A 16,076-nucleotide genomic window follows, 5' to 3' on the forward strand; every position below is an offset into this window, starting at 1 on the left:
TCCAGTGCTCACCTGTCTGCAACTGATGGGGCACATGGCAGTGACAACATACATCGTTTCCCACGCCTGCCTTCATTTCAGATGCCTTCAGCACTGGATATTGACAGTATACACATCTCACATGCATGACGTGCACAGAATGGTCACTGTACCAAGCAGTCAGGCAATCTCTGAAGTGGTGGACCGTCCCCCACAACTGCAGCGGGCATCCCCTTCTGCATTCCTCAACCTACTGTCCAGGTGACAACAGACGCTTCCCTGCTTGATTTGGGGGCTTATATGCAGGGCAAACAAGCTCAAGGCTGTTGGTTGGCCCAGGAATCGCTCTGCCATATTAATCTGCTTGAGTTGCGAGCGGTGTGCAATTCTTGCAACCACTTCCCTCCCTGGATACACAACCAGATGGTGCAAATTCTCACAGACAATATGATAACAGTCTATTACATAAACAAACGGGGGGAACCCGCTCCTGTACACTGTGCAGGGAAGCCGTGTATTTGTGGAATTGGTGCAACTGACACAATATCATAATCACCGCAGCATATCTTCCGGGAGACGACAACACGACAGTAGATATGCTCAGCAGACACTTTGCGCAACAACACGAATGGGAGCTACACCCTGAAGTCTTACAGAGCATATTCTGTCACTGGGGTCACCCAACTACGGACCTTTTCACCACGCAGTACAACGCAAAGTGCGATCACTACTGCTCCAGAACGGGCATAGGCTTCGCATCGAAGGGAGATGCCTTTCTATACAACTGGGGTTGGCAGCTTCTGTATGCATTCCCACCTATCCCCTAATACACAAGGTCCTAGAGAAAGCAGCAGTGGACAGAGCAACACTAATCCTAGTTGCACCATTCTGGCCACTCCAAACTTGGTTCCCTTACCTACTCCATATGTTGCCTCATCCCCCGTATCACCTTCCCAGTCGGCCTGCTTCTTCTGACTCAAGATCATGGGAGGCTACTTCATCTGCAGTTGGATTGCCTCTCCCTTACCGCTTGGCTCCTGACACATGCCAACTAGAAAGACTAGGTAGTTTGGCAGCTGTTGACCATCTGCTTCTATACATAGTACGAAAGCTTCGACCCAAAACACTTACCTGCATAAGTCGAAAAGATTCACTGAATGGTGCACACACAAAGGCTCAGATCCTCATGGAAAGCCCTTATGTTCCATTCTAGAATACGTTTTACACCTCAAACACCGTGGACTTTCTCTATCGTCTCTTAGGGTGCACTTAGCGGCTATCACAGCTTTCTGCTGACCAATTGAGGGCTATACCATCTTCTCGCATCCCACTACAAGAAGATTCCTCAAAGGACTGACCAACCTGTTTCCTGAACACAAGCAACCTCCAGATCCTTGGAACCTGGAGTTGGTCCTAGATACTCTTATGCGGCCACCGTTAAGAGTCCTTGTCTACATCCGACTTCAATTCTCTTACCATGAAGGTTGTGTTCCTGTTAGCAATTACATCTGCATGCAGGGTAGGAGAACTGGCAGCCTTGTCGGCATCACCTCCCTACACCATTTTCACACCACAGGTGGTCATTCTACGACCACAGCCATTGTTTTTGCCCAAGGTCAACTCCAGCTTTCACATAAATGAACCTATCTTTTTACCCGTATTCTACCCAAAACCGCATTCCTCAAAACACCATGTACTTCATTTGCTAGACATCCAGGGAGCTCTGGCATTCTATATTAAAAGGACCCGCAATATACGAAAAACTCAACATCTGTTAATCTCACTTGACCGCTCTAAAGGTTGTCCATTATCATCTCAGCGAATATCGAAAATAATAGTCTCATGTATTACTAAATGATATGTAATAAGAAATGTCACACTACGTCATATGGTCAGAGCCCACTCTCCCAGGGCAGTAGCATCTTCAACAGCCTTCCTTAAAGGGGTTCCCATCAAAGACATTTGCTGAGCGGCAACGTTGTCTTCTGAGCTTACGTTCACAAACCACTATGCACTATCTAAGATCATCATCTCCGACACAGCAGTAGCCAATGAGGTCCTCTCTTCAGCGGCAACAAATTGACTCCACCCCTCCGCCTTATGTCGGCTATTGCTGTGGAATTACCCACAGTGGAGCACTCACGGGGACACTACCCGAAGAAGAAGTTGTTACTCACCTTGTGCAGTAATGATGGTTCTTCGAGGTGTGTCCCCCCATGGGTGCTCCACGACCCGCCCTCCTCCCCTTTTTGGAGTCTGTTATTTTGTCTTGCAGATCTCGACGATCAAGAGGAACTGGCAGGAGCTGGACCACATGAACCAAAACGGCGCAAAAAGCAGCAAGATGGTCGCCGCACATGCGCGGTCCAGCAAACAACAGCTGAAACATCTCCGAACTGCTGTGCTGGGACGAGCCCGACACCCACAGTGGAGCACCCACGGGGACACACACCTCGAAGAACCATAGTTACTGCACAAGGTGAGTAACTTCTTCTTCATAAATTGAGCAAAAAATCTAGGAATATCCCTAAACATTTATGAATTTTATTTTTTTTCTGAATTCCATGCTTAATATTATATATGCACATAATTTGCTAGTCTTAATTTCAAAATCTCAAAGTGGAAAGTCTTTATAGTTAGAAGCACTTACAATGTGGGACTGCCATGTTATGGAGATTAATAATGGAATGCAATTTTTCACAGTGAAGTCCAGGTCATTAATAATAAAAAATTATAAGCACCTGAAAGCTTGTTGGTGGCATGTGTACATGAGTTGATGGTCTCAGTCTAATGTTTAGTGAACAGTAACTGGTCTCTTTGGCTGTGTCCAGACTCAGGGTTTTTTTCGAAAAAAGTAGCCTTTTTTCGAAAAAACTTCACCTGCGTCTAGACTGCAGCCGCGTTCTTTCGAAATTAAATCGAAAGAATGCGGCTTTTCTTTCGACGGTGGTAAACCTCATTTCACGAGGAAGAACGCCTTCTTTCGAAAGTGCTCTTTCGAAAGAAGGCGTTCTTGAATGTAAATAGGGCTTCTTCGAAAGAGAGCATCCAGACTCACTGGGTGCTTTCTTTCAAAAAAGCGGCTTGCTTTTTCGAAAGTTCCGCGTGCAGTCTAGACGCGCTCTTTCGAAAGAGCAGAAAGGTAAGGGATTGAATAGAGACAAAACTCTCCTTTCAACCGTAGAAGGCTTTTTCTCTAGGTCAGTGTTAGGATAGACTAGAAGAGAGAAAGTTTGTACTGTACTTGTTATTTGGAGAGAGAGAAGACGTCATTTTCCAGTGCTGTCAATCTATGCCCTTTCACAATCAGTACATTCATTTAAATTCTGTATTCAGAAAAGAAAAGCTTCCTGTTGACAGTTAAAACTCACTTGGTCTTTGTAACCTCTGTTTAAAATCATTTATGTTGAAGTCAAGGCTATCTACAGCATTGTGGAGTTAAATGAATGTACCTAGATACATATTTCAGAAAACATGACAGCTTCGTTATATCTTTTCAAAGTACAAATCCGAGAAGGTTATTTAAAATGAATCCTCTGGAAAGGTTAAAGTATGTCTTTGTTCTTTTCCTCACAATTTGAGTAGAAAATGTTCAAGGAAACTGAAATATTTATTCCCCATATTTGCCTTTACTAGAAATAGTGAATACAAACTCTCTGTTCCAGCCTGCTGAGAAGACAAGCTGGCTTTCCAATTGTGATCTCCCAACTCAAAGTAGAAATGATAGTGTTAGCTCTGTTGTGCGCGTGGCATAGTAAAAGAAGACTTTTGGGAAGCAAGGATTGGAAGCTTTAAGTACCAAAGGCCCCTGCAGAGTTATGCATGTTTGCTAATTTTTCTTTGAAATTTTGCAAGGGATTCAACGACTGCTGGGGTTCCTCTGATCCTAAATTTTCTCTATCTGCTTTATTTGGATGTTGAACAACAGAAAGTATAATTTTTCCTATCTTGTCCTGGACTTGAATTTGGCTTCAAATTCTGTGGAATTAAGCCAGCAGAGAATTGGGTCCTAATTTTTACCAGGCAATATATTTTTTTCTGTCACAAGAAAACTTTTTTTACAGTTGTTATCAGCACATCACAAAATGAAACCACAGTACTGAAAGGATAAACTAAACTGAGAGATGGAAAGACATACCATTTGAGTGCATTGCTAAATAAACAATATAAGATGAAGGATTAAAATTAAAGTGAATGAGTAAGAAGTTTTAAAGGGGTATTAATCAAAGAGATTTTAGATAATAACTGAATTAGCTACAATGACAGAGAATCAAGAAAATAACCCTGGATCATTCTATCACTCATCATATTCTGTGCTACAAATATGATGAGTGTTTTTACTAGGTGGTTTATTTTACCTAAGATGATATTTTTCATTTGCAAAAAATATTTCATTTTTTTACTACACAATTATGACTTTTTAATTGTTTTTTTTGCCGGTTGCTCTTTTGATGGGAAGATGAGAATGGTCGACTTTTGGAGATCTGGTGTGGAGTCAAAACCAAGCAAATTCCAGCAAATTCTTCTACCAGTTTATTTAAGTTAATTGAAGAAGCTGAGAGGAAGCCAGTGAAAACCCCTTTGTACGTAATGTGTGGAACAATCTATTTCATGAAGTGTTTTTACTTTCCCTGACTTTCCCTTGTAGTGTTTGACCTATCATCTAGTTCAGGCCAGATTCTTGGATTTTTCTTGTGCCCTCACCAGTTACTTTCTACTGGTTTCTGCTTTCCTCCCAAGTCCATGACTTCCAGAAGATACTAGGAACTTCATTGAAATCAGTAAAAGGAAACCTATTGTCTTCGGTGGCCCTTGGTTCACACACTGGGTAAAGAGGCTAACATTCTTTTCATAAACTCTGATTGTATTTCCTCTTAAGTTACAGCAGTCTTCATTGACATTGAATGTGAGAGTCATATGGTAGATCTTCTGTAGTCTTTTTTTTCCCCTTTTATATCTGAATCACTTTTCAGGACTCCTTGGTATAGTATTTTGAAAGAAGCCATTTTGTTTTTCAGTCATTATATTCTACAGATATTACCAGTGAGGTACAAAAATATATTGAGTACGTGACTTGATAGCCTAAGTCCCATTTTCAAAAATAGATTAGGCACTTCAAAGGCTAAAACATGGGAAAGTTATGCCCATGTTATCTTAACTAGTGTAATTCTACTGTTATAACTGGTAAAATTGTTCCATGTAGACAAACCCTTAATTCTATTTGTAAGTCACTTTTGAAAATAGGACTTGTGCTCCTAAATCACTTTAGGCAGTGATGAAAATTGTATCCTTTATGATAATTTTGATTTAAAATGAGCCTATGTTCTGATTACTGGGTAGTTTGTTTTCCATAGTCATTTTTTAAAATAGTCTTTGACTGTTGTCTTTGGCAAAGACTGGTAAATCACTGTAAGTTAATTGTTTACAATAAACATGTATGTGCTGTACTTTCTTTAAAAAAATAAATCCCCTTACATTGCTATGTTCTTGAAAATGTTGCTCATGGTTGTTTAAGTATTTTCCTTCATAACATGGCATGGAGTCCTTTGAGAAGATTTAAAAAAAAAGTAAATTATTGCTGCTCAATCAAGGGATTCCTTAACTATGAAAATATAACAGCTAAGATTTTTAAAAACAAGAGCCTTAAAGTTGAAAGTGTATATTTCAATTTAGAAAAAAAGTTGTATGATTTTTTTCAATGTGATGGTCACCCAGCAGCTCCCATTGCAGTTAATGGGAGCAGCTAAGTGTTCAGTATTTTTGAAAATCAGCCTTCATATTTAGGATCCTAAATCAGGATTCGTGCCTAGGATTTTCAGAGCCTAATGAATTTGGCACCCAGCTCCCATTGAAATTTAAAGTTGGTTGAATCCTTAACTCCTTTGGAAACATATTGCTCAATATATTTCTTTTTTCTTTCAAGGATAATTGCTGACCATCAGCGAAAATATTACTCAATAACTTTTATCTAGCCAACCAATTAAAAATCTTTACTCTCTGCAGCACTCTACCACATGAAATGGAATCCACAGTAAAAATTCTCTTTCAAGTTGCTCAGTTATTATCATTTTATGATAATTATCAGGACAGGTCATCATTGTGACTTTGTGCACCAGTTCACCTGGACCTGACGGACATGAGATAAGTAATCCAAATAAATTTGGTGTACAAAGGTTTAGGACTACACTGTTTGTTGACAAAATCAGATAGACTAACATTATGGGAAATAAGCCAATTTATCTGTACTGTATGTTATGTTCCATACATGACAACATATATACACAACTGTAACTTTCATACAGTGGATATTTTATGACCCTGATGGGAAGTTCCATATTATATCTTGATTATTTCATTAACACCTTAAAACTATCAGTGCCAACAAAATAAAATGTCAACTCTTTTCTTTCACAGTGGATTTGAGTGTATTAGCTATCCTTTGATGGATGCAGTGTCTGGAAGCTGGGAACTGAAAGCTGCTGCCCCTGTATCTGGTAAATCTGGATTTGCACTGGCTGATTTACCAATCCCTAAGGGAGATACAGAGCCAGAATCCAGATCAGACACCCTGCATGGAATGGGAGATGCCCCAAGCAATGAGGATGGTGAGTAGAGATAATGGATTAGTCAACTGCTCAGCGTCTTAGTTAACTGAGAAACAAAAGGTATCTTTACACAGCAGTAAAACAACTCAAAAAAATAGGAGACTGCTTTTGTAATGCAAATAGGAGGCTCTCAAAGCATTTTAACAGCAGAAGTGATTTCCACTGACTTTCTTATAATAAATAGAATGAATTTCATAGAAATATTTAATTTCTATTTTATAAAAAACTACCTCCTCTCCAAAGCTTCTGCTTCAGTTATTTTGTTCAGTCAAAACACACTGGTTCTCAATGAATTAGATCAGTGTTTCCCAATTTTATTTGGCCATGGAACCCTTTTCAGCTTTTCAGAATTTCAAGGAACCCCTAGGTTTGTCAAGCAAAAAAAAAAAGAGGGGAACCCACCAATGCATGAAAATTACAATCCTTCCCCAAGACCCCACCCCTTTTGAGGCCCCATCCTCTCTGTTCCTCTCCATCACTTGCTTTCCCCAGCCTTTATACACTCTCACTGGACTGAGACAGGAGGCGCGGGCTCTGGAGTGGGAATGAGGGTTTTGGGTCTGGGAAGGGGAGAGAAGTGTAAGCTCTGGGAGGGAATTTGGATGCAAGAGAAGGGGGTGCTGGCTCGGGGAGGGGGCTTCAGGCTGGGGAGTGTTGGGCTCAGGTGTAAGGTTGGGGTGCTGAGCAAGTCACAGGCTTGTGGATGTGAGGGTGCAGGAGTTTGGATTGGATATGTGAGGGGCTCAGGGCAGGGAGGCTGGGAGTATGATGGGCTCAGGACACAGATTTGCCATGTGAGGATGGTGCAGGAGTGTTGTGGCAGAAGACTGAGGATGTGGGGATGCAGGAGTTAGGGGATGTAAGAGGCTCAGGACAGAGCGTTCCAGTGTATGATCGGCTCAGATTTGGGGTCAGGTGGTGCAGGAGTGTTATGATGCTGCAGTGAAATGGGGATTTGGCCCCAATTGGAGGCATGTTGGCCATGCTTCATTTTTAAATAAAATATTATGTCAAACTCAAAAGGTTTTAGCATTGTCTTTATTTTTGAGAGGGGCAAGGAACCTGTTTTGAGCCAAGGGTCACTGACCCACAGAAAAGTCAGTTGGCACAACACAAGTGAGATGCAAACCCCTCCTCCCCAATCCTAACTAATGTGGTCCCAACTGTGCTGGTGTGGGCAGGGGACAGGATGCTAGTGGGTGCTGGGGCCGGGGCGAGGGTGCTGCTGTGTGGCAGGATGCTGGCACAGGTGGTGGGGTGCTGGGACAGGATGTTGGGGTCAGGGACATCGTCCTGCTGGGCACTGGGATGGGTGGCAGAGTGCTGGGACAAGGAACAGGGTGGTGCTGGGTGCTGCGGTTGGTGGCAAGGTGCTGGGACAAGGAACAGGGTGGTGCTGGGTGCTAGGGTGGATGGCACAGTGCTGGGGCTGGGGACAGGGTGCTGCTGGGTGCTGGGGTGAGTGGCAGGGTGCTGGGGCCACGGACAGGGTCCTGGGGTGAGTGGCAGGGTGCTGGGACTGGGGACAGGGTTCTGGGGCCGGGGACAGGGTGCTGCTGGGTGCTAGGACTGGGGACAGGGTTCTGGGGCCGGGGACAGGGTGCTGCTGGGTGCTAGGAACAGTGCTGGTGGAGGCAGGGGACAGGGTACTTGGGGGGGGGTCTGGGCAGGGGACAGGGGCAACTGGGACCAATATCTGGCAATCCTGCAGCACCTCTGGGTTCCAGGAAGTGTGCGACTGCACTTCCCCATCCCAAATAACTGGCATGCACGCTGCCTGAGCAGCAGGGGCTCTTGCGTGCCAGCAACTTACTTCCGCGATGCCATCCTGTGGGGGGGAGGACGCAGTGAGTCCCAGGGCAAAGCGCGCTGCCTGCACAGTCGGAACTGCACAGACCCGGGTCTCCTGCCCTCCTGTCCTCCTGCCCCCCACCCCTGTGCAGAATGGCGGCGGAACTAGGTTGCCGCGTGCCATAGCCCCAGCTGTTTAGGCAGCGTGAGCCGGCTCCTTTGGGGAGCAGAAGTGCTTCCCTTCCCGCTGTGGGTCACATGGAGACACCCCTTTCTGGCACCCCCCTAGTGTGCCGGCCAGAAGCAACTGTTCTTTCTGCCCCTGCCTCCCTAGGGAGGAACTAGAAACAAGCTAGCCGGTGCTCTCTCTTTCAGAGGAGGCGGGGGAGTGCCGGCTATTCATGGAACCCCTACTTTTGCTTTGCGGAACCCCAGGGTTCTGCGGAGCACCAATTGGGAAACACTGAATTAGATCAAAGGAGCTGCAAGAATTACTTACACAGCCTAAAGATATGTCTACACAGCAGGGCAAAAGTTGAATTAAGATACGCAACTTCAGCTATGTCAATTGCGTAGCTGAAGTTGAAATAGCTTAATTCAGCTTTTGGTGCTGTCTACACAGTAGGAAGTCGAAGGAAGAACACTCTTCCTTCGGCTTCCCTTGCTCATCATGGAATGAGGAGCCGGAGTAAGAAGTCCTTCATCTCAACATTATTTTGAAATAATGGCTTGCTGTGTTGATGCACATTTTATTATTTTGAATAATGTCAGTTATTCCGAAATAATGCTGCTGTGTATTCACTGGTGGTAGAATGAAAGAAGGGCCTAAACCCTGAAATGTAAATGTTAATCCAGAATTTGGAACCTCCCTCCCACCAGCAACATACAGCCTGTCTCTAGTAACAACTTTCATTCTGCGAGAGGCTATAATTTCAAATGTAGCTGGTGCAGTGTCTTCAGTAAAGTGAAAGTGCTATTTTCTGCAAGAATAGAGGTGTTGGATCCTAAAGCCTCTAGTTCCTTTAAGATATTCTTTAATTAATTGAATTTAGTTTAAGATAAACACTTTTAAAGCAGAAATATATCTTTAATTTTTCCCCTCTCCATTTTGTTCCAGATGCTTGCAATATCTGGTGTATGAATTTTGAGGGAATGGCCAACAAGTTTTAGCTTGTGGGCTTATTTTGAGGTTACGGAACCACAGTCCAGTATTCCCAATCCCATTTAGTTAAGTCATATGATTTTAAAAAGAGCAAATTTGGGATCTTTCTATTTGCCTATTGGGTTTGAAAAATTGGTGTCCACATCATCAAGCCTTACCTTGAAGTTATAAAGATTAGAATGTTCTCCTTTTTTAGAAAGTAAAAATAGATTTTCACATAATCACTCAGTTCTTGGAGTCAGGGCTTTTAGAAAATCATAAAATATCTGAAGACTCATGATAAAATCACCAAAGTTGGAAATCTGACAACAGAGTTGCCATTCTTTCCTGGGCATTTCATGTATCAGAATTTTGTATTAAAAAAAATACAAATTTTCCTATGTAAAAAGCATCACAAATGGTTCACTGTAGTGTGCTCTCATCTGTGAATGTGTGTATGAATCATGAGGTTCACTCGGGGGAGAAAAAGGTCTCGTTTTTGTGGATGGCATGTCACATACCCTGACAAGGTGTTCATTTCGAGGGGAGCCATTTCAGCTGAATTTGGGAGGTATAGATGCCTAGAATACAGAGAGGAAAAGCTGCTTGTTGACACTGTTTTTAAACATTAAGTTTGTAAATGAAATAAAATTAAAATAAGAAAATGTGGAATTACAGAACAGTCTGCTGGTGACATCAGGTATGGTTTTGGAGTTAAAGGGCGCCTATTTAAAGTACTTAAGTGGAACCCACTATCACAGGATCTGAGAGTATCACACTCTTTACTATACTTATTCTCACAGTACCCCATGAGGCAGGCAGTGGGGGGAGGTTTAGCTCAGTGGTTTGAGCGTTGGCCTGTTAAACCTAGCATTGTGAGTTCAGTCCTTGAGGGGGCCATTTACAGGTCTGGGGCAAATCTGTCAGGGATGGTACTTGGTCCTGCTGTGAGGGCAGGGGTTTGGACTGGATGACCTCTCAAGATCCCTTCCAGTTCTATGAGATAGGTATATCTCCATATATTCAGTGTTGTTATCCCTATTGTAATGGGCAGGAGTCTGAGGGTGCATCTACACAGCACCCTAAACTCAAAATAAGATATGCAAATTGCACATCTTATCTCAAATCTATTTCAAAATAGCTTATTTTGAAATATGGCATATCTATAAAGCGCCAGATTTCAAAATAACACTCTATTTCAAGCCGTCCCGTATCCGTCGTGCAACAAGACTTACCAGGATGGTGAAATAGCACGCCCGTGGCTTGTGTAGACATACCCTGAGGCTATATCTATACTGCCCCCTCTTGTGCAAAAAAATGCAAATGAGGCAAAGCATGGAATATTGCCATGCCTCATTTGCATTATTAATGAGGCTCCGTTTTTGCGCAAAATCCTCTCGCACAAAAACAGTGCCTCATTAATTATGCAAATGAGGTGTGGTGATATTCCACGCTTTGTCTCATTTGTATGTTTTTTTGCAAGAGGCGGCAGTATAGACATAGCCTGAGACACAGAAAGGCTCCATGACTTGCCCATGGTCACACACAAAGTTTATGATGGATCAGGGATTTAAACTCCTACATCCTACACTAATGTCTTAATGTCCTTTTGTCCATTTCATTACTCTTTGAAGGAGTTATAGCACAGTAAGTCTCATCCTATGTACATATTCAATACTTAGATTGTTATTCCATATTCCTACAGGACAGGGAGTAACAATTGAACTAACACTTTCTTTATAAACATGCTAGCATTGCTTTACCACCCTATTATTCATGGGAGTCTAATCCTGAAGCTTGGGAGTTGAATCATAGTTTAATCATAGCAGTTTATTGTGAACAGCAATATTAAATCCTCCCATATAACTTGATACAGTGTAAATACGTGATTTGCATCTTAATATGGTAAATGGAATAACAAAGCTGGGGGCAGTTATGAGTTAGTTGAAAAAACAAAATAAATACCATCCACCTTAGTAAGCAAAGAGGTTTATTTGATAGCCCTAGCTTGTGTGACACTTATGGTTTTAAAAACTCAAGAGTTTGTGCAAATGTTTTTGTCATTTGTCATTTCCTTTTTAACTCATCAAAGTAAATGTTCATAATGAAGAAGAATCCATATGTACCACATGAAGGAACTCTCAAGTTATCATCACAAGATTACGGTTATTAAACAAATGTATCTCACTTTTGCTGGCTCACTCTCTAGCGCATTTGATTAGTGATATTTTAGGTTATAGATAAAAATATGACGGTTGGAGTTGAAATCCCCACTACAATATGGAACTAACACCTTTCCTGGTACAACCATAATCCAGGGTGTTAGTTACCACAAAAGAAGTGTCAGGGAGATGACTGGTTCCTGATCATCCTTGTAAGTGTAAATAGTAACAATATTGTATTTTTAACTCCTTATTCATTCTCTATAGAACACAGCACTTTTCAGCTAGAAGGGATGGAAGTCTTGCATCTAGTTCAGCTGATTTCAGTATCTTTTTATAGAGGGAGGACTAAATGCTCAGCTTCACTGAAGCAGAGGTTATCATGCCAAATCAAGACAAATGTGACTCTGAACAACCTTTGCTCCCTACCCGGCCCCTTGTACTGGGACAGCTCTTGGGCCCCTGCTCAAATTGGAGCAGCCGAAAGGTTGCTTTAATTGTGCCAGTTTGTAATAGTCCCTTTGAATGGGCTTTACGGAAATGAGGTTCTGTGAAGCACAACTCAATCTGGTGTCCCTCTCTAAACATTCCCTTTTACCCAAAATTTCCCTGTGCAGACATGCCCTCTGGAGCAATGTAGAAGGACATTAGTGCAGGCCAGAAACTTGTAACTTTCCCATTAGCTAACCTTTTCATCTAGTATGTGTAATGAATGTATAATCCTCTGCCTGCTGCATACCCATAATTGACAATTCTCCTTTCCAGTCTTCTTTAACAATAAGTGGGGATCACATTTATGGAGTAGCTGGACTGAGCATAAATTGGTATACCAGCATGTTTTGGATGACCCCCTCAGGATTTGCAGAATGTTGACTTTGATTTAAAAAGAAAAATGAATTTTTAACTCTTCTGGTTGTGAAGAACACCTCCTGGATATGACCCTGTACAGTACCATCTGCCTGAGTGTGCAGAAGCAAAGACAAACAATGAGACCATTTGGCCCTGGTATAATTTCACAGACCTGTGAGTGGGTTGTGAGTGTGTGTGACAGATGAGAAAAGAAAGAAATACTAACAAGCGAGTCAGTGATGGGGTGAGAAAGTGTGGAGAAAGTAGGAAGAGGAGGAAAGAGATTGAGGGAAAAAAAGAAAAGGGCGGGACAGTAGGTGAGATTGAAGGGCAATATACAAAACAGAAGAGTGTGATAGCAGGAGATGGAACAATTATTATACAATAAATTAAGTATGAGAGAGATGATCCAGGAAAGAAGCAACAAGATAAACAGTATGAAAGGTACAAAAAAAATGGAGTGAAGGCCAAGGAGAAAGAGGAGGAAGAAAAAGCATGAAAGAGATAAGTAAGCTCAACATACTACGTAATTAATAATACGTTTAGTGTAAAAATGCTCCAATGACTGACCCTTTGTTTATTAAAAAAGGGACATGTCTGGGAAGCACATAGTGAAATTCATCCAAGGCAAGCTCCACATGCTTCCCAGGGCCTGCCCAACAGTAACTATTTCTAATTAGCACTGCTAATAGAGGGTACATCTAACTAAGAGATAAGGTTGAATCTAGCATGGTCAATTTTCTGCCATCTGATTTTGCAAAGTAAAAGGGCCGTGTCCTCACTGCGGGGAAGAATCAAATGTAGTCCAAAGTAGTGCGCCCCCATTAGGGAGACTACTGTCAACTTGGAGAACGAGGTACTTGGGCAGCTGTGCATTCTGGGCTCTGCTCATGGTGTCCACTGGGTCCAAAACTCTGCAGCGGGTGGTCAGACGCTCATATTGCCAGTGTCCCAGAAGGCACTTGTCTACTCCCTCCCCCCTTGTGTGATATCAGCGAGAGGTAGTCCACTCACACCTATTTTTTTTACTCTGTTTGCCCTGTGCCAAAGCAGCATGAGCATGGAGCCTGGTGTGCAGGAAAACATTGTCATGCTCATGTGTGTCGTGGTGCACCTCTTGACTGCTTTATGTCCTGAAATAGGAGGGTGTTTGTCCCTTCCAAAAGTCTTGATAAGTTTGTTGTTCTTGTTTGATGGGTGGAGAGGAGTGACTCTTGTTAGTCGTATAAAGGCATACCTGCACTGTGGCTTAACACTGGAAGCTGACCCTTCACGCTGACTTGTGCTTGTGCTTAAGGGGCTGTTTTAATTACAATGTAAATGTTCAGGCCCCCAGACCCGATAAGGTGGGAGGGTCTCAGAGTTAAGATTCCAGCCTAAGCCTGAACATCTATGCTAGAATTGAACAGCCTCTTATCCTGACCCCCGCTATGGGCCAGCTGCATGGCTTTAACTGCAGTGTAGACATACCCTAAATGTCTAAAACCCGATCTTGGCTTCCATGGTGTATTGTGGCAGTCAGAGCCACAGTCTAATTATACATTTTTGTGGGAATGTATTTCCTTTTCTTGGTTTTGAATTTGTTCCACTTCAGTTCTACTAATTGTCATTTTGTTGTTGTCTTATGAGATAAATAGAAGATCACATTATTTCTTCATAATTTTGTACTCTTTTTATCATGTCATCATTTACTGAGTTGATCATTCAGGCTTTATGCAGGTAGAGTGTGAAAGGGATGAAGTGAAATCCACCCTTTCCCATAGCTGCTGTGGATTGGAATAACTGTTGCAGCTCTGCCATGCTAGTTGCATGAATATTGAAAGTAATTGGATCCGTCAAAACACAAACCAATAGCCTGTTCTTTCGCCTGCATCGTTGTGTCTTTTGTGCTTGTCTTTGTGGGGATAATGAAGATGTGGAGACTCTTTGCTTAGTGTATAGGGGTCTTCACATGTATTTCCTTGTGCAGCCCTATGTGGGACTTAACAAATGGAGAGAGCTTACTTAGTATTATCAGTGAATTTCACCCAAAATAAATAAGGCATATAATATGCAACATTGTTGTGTGGACAGGTATGGAGAATGTAATAAGAAAAGGGGTCAAAGCACAGCTGTTATATTTTGAAGTAGCACATTTACCCTGAGTTGTTCGGGTCCTTAAGGAGGGGCTCAGGGCAGGGGCTGTCCATGTGTATGTGCATGCACGTGCGTGTAGGGAGTGTGAAGGGAGGGCACCCAAGATTCATACCAGAGCTACTTGCTCTTCCACTTGCTCTTCCTGTACCTGTCAGCGAGAGCAAAGCGTACAGTTTGTCTGCCTCCTGCACTCCCCAGCTAGAGTGAAGAATGCAGCAAACTGTCTTTCTCCTCACTCCCTAGTGAAGGGGAACAGCCAGTAATGTCCCCGTATGAATCAGGGAAAGGGCTTCAGACCCCCTTCCCCCCATCAAGGAGAGTGGGGGGGGGGGTGGAGTACTTGGGGCTAGGCTTGTTCCAGATGTGGGGCACCCGTAGCCAGCCCCTTTCACATGGCTGATGATTCTGTCTCTTTTCTGTATGGTTTTATGACTAGCAGTCCATTCCAGGCACATCCCATTTTCTGGCACAACCAAACCCTTCTGTTGCTTTAAGTTATGATAGAGGAAGCTGTATACTGAATTTGGTGGTCGTAACTCTTACCATTTAAGGGGTATTTTGAAGAAACGGACATATTCTCTCAAATATGTAGTAGATTATTGCTTCCTAAAGATTCATTTGACTATTAGGTTTGCAACTTTCAGCCATGGAGACGTTTTCCTGGCCATTGTTTCATTGATTATACTCTCGTTCTTCTCAGCAGGTTTCATCTCTGGTTTTGAGAGAAATGCTGGCTAGCTCTCAAAATGCCTCAAGAATAACTTCTGTTGATGGGTAAATTATGAGGTCCTTGAGGCTTTCATGCACCACAGTCTGGAGTATGGATGTAATAATGAAATAATGAAAATTCATGCAGTTCTATCCACTATTGATGAACTGTCAGTGAAATAGAATTCTGAAAGGTTCTGTTGTATAGTAGTAACACATATGTAGCCTTTTATTTCAAATGTGGCTATTTTCCCGTATTTCAAAAAGGTAATGAGATCCAAACTTAGCAAAGATGGATTAGATGGAATTCCTTTAGAGAGTCTCCTTAGTAACAGTATAGTTATACATATCTCAGATTTACCAATTCATTCCTAGCTGTTTCCTGATGTTAGAGAAATAAATTAGTTTTGTAAAAATGAGTCTTTTTGGGTTTTAGTTTTGTTTTTCTTCTTAAACATCAGTCATAGTAGCAACAGTTTTATGTTGAATTATGAATAATTTTCCAAGACTCTTTTTGAAAAGTTAATAATGGCTGTTTAAAATAGCACTAGACAAATTACCAAATGGAATCAGAGCAGCAATAGTAGTTTGTTTATTTCAGTTTATGTAACGCTAATGGAAGTGACGCATGTATGTTAAGGAAGAATATTCCTGTTGTGTTCTTGATGTTTTTACAAGACTTCAACGTGTATTATGAAAGAGATT

The 16,076-nt window shown here is 42.2% G+C and overlaps 1 protein-coding gene across 1 annotated transcript in view; it reads left to right on the forward strand.

The window, feature by feature from the left end:
• MORN1 (MORN repeat containing 1) overlaps window positions 1-16,076 on the forward strand; it is a 178,143-nt gene that overhangs the window by 56,048 nt on the left and 106,019 nt on the right. Inside the window, 2 exon segments of the mRNA XM_075906074.2 lie at window positions 4,439-4,562; window positions 6,394-6,584. Of these exon segments, the coding sequence (XP_075762189.2) occupies window positions 4,439-4,562; window positions 6,394-6,584 (315 nt within the window).

Source organism: Pelodiscus sinensis, chromosome 24 (assembly GCF_052426305.1).
Source record: "Pelodiscus sinensis isolate ZL-2025 chromosome 24, ASM5242630v1, whole genome shotgun sequence".
NCBI lineage: Eukaryota > Metazoa > Chordata > Testudines > Trionychidae > Pelodiscus > Pelodiscus sinensis.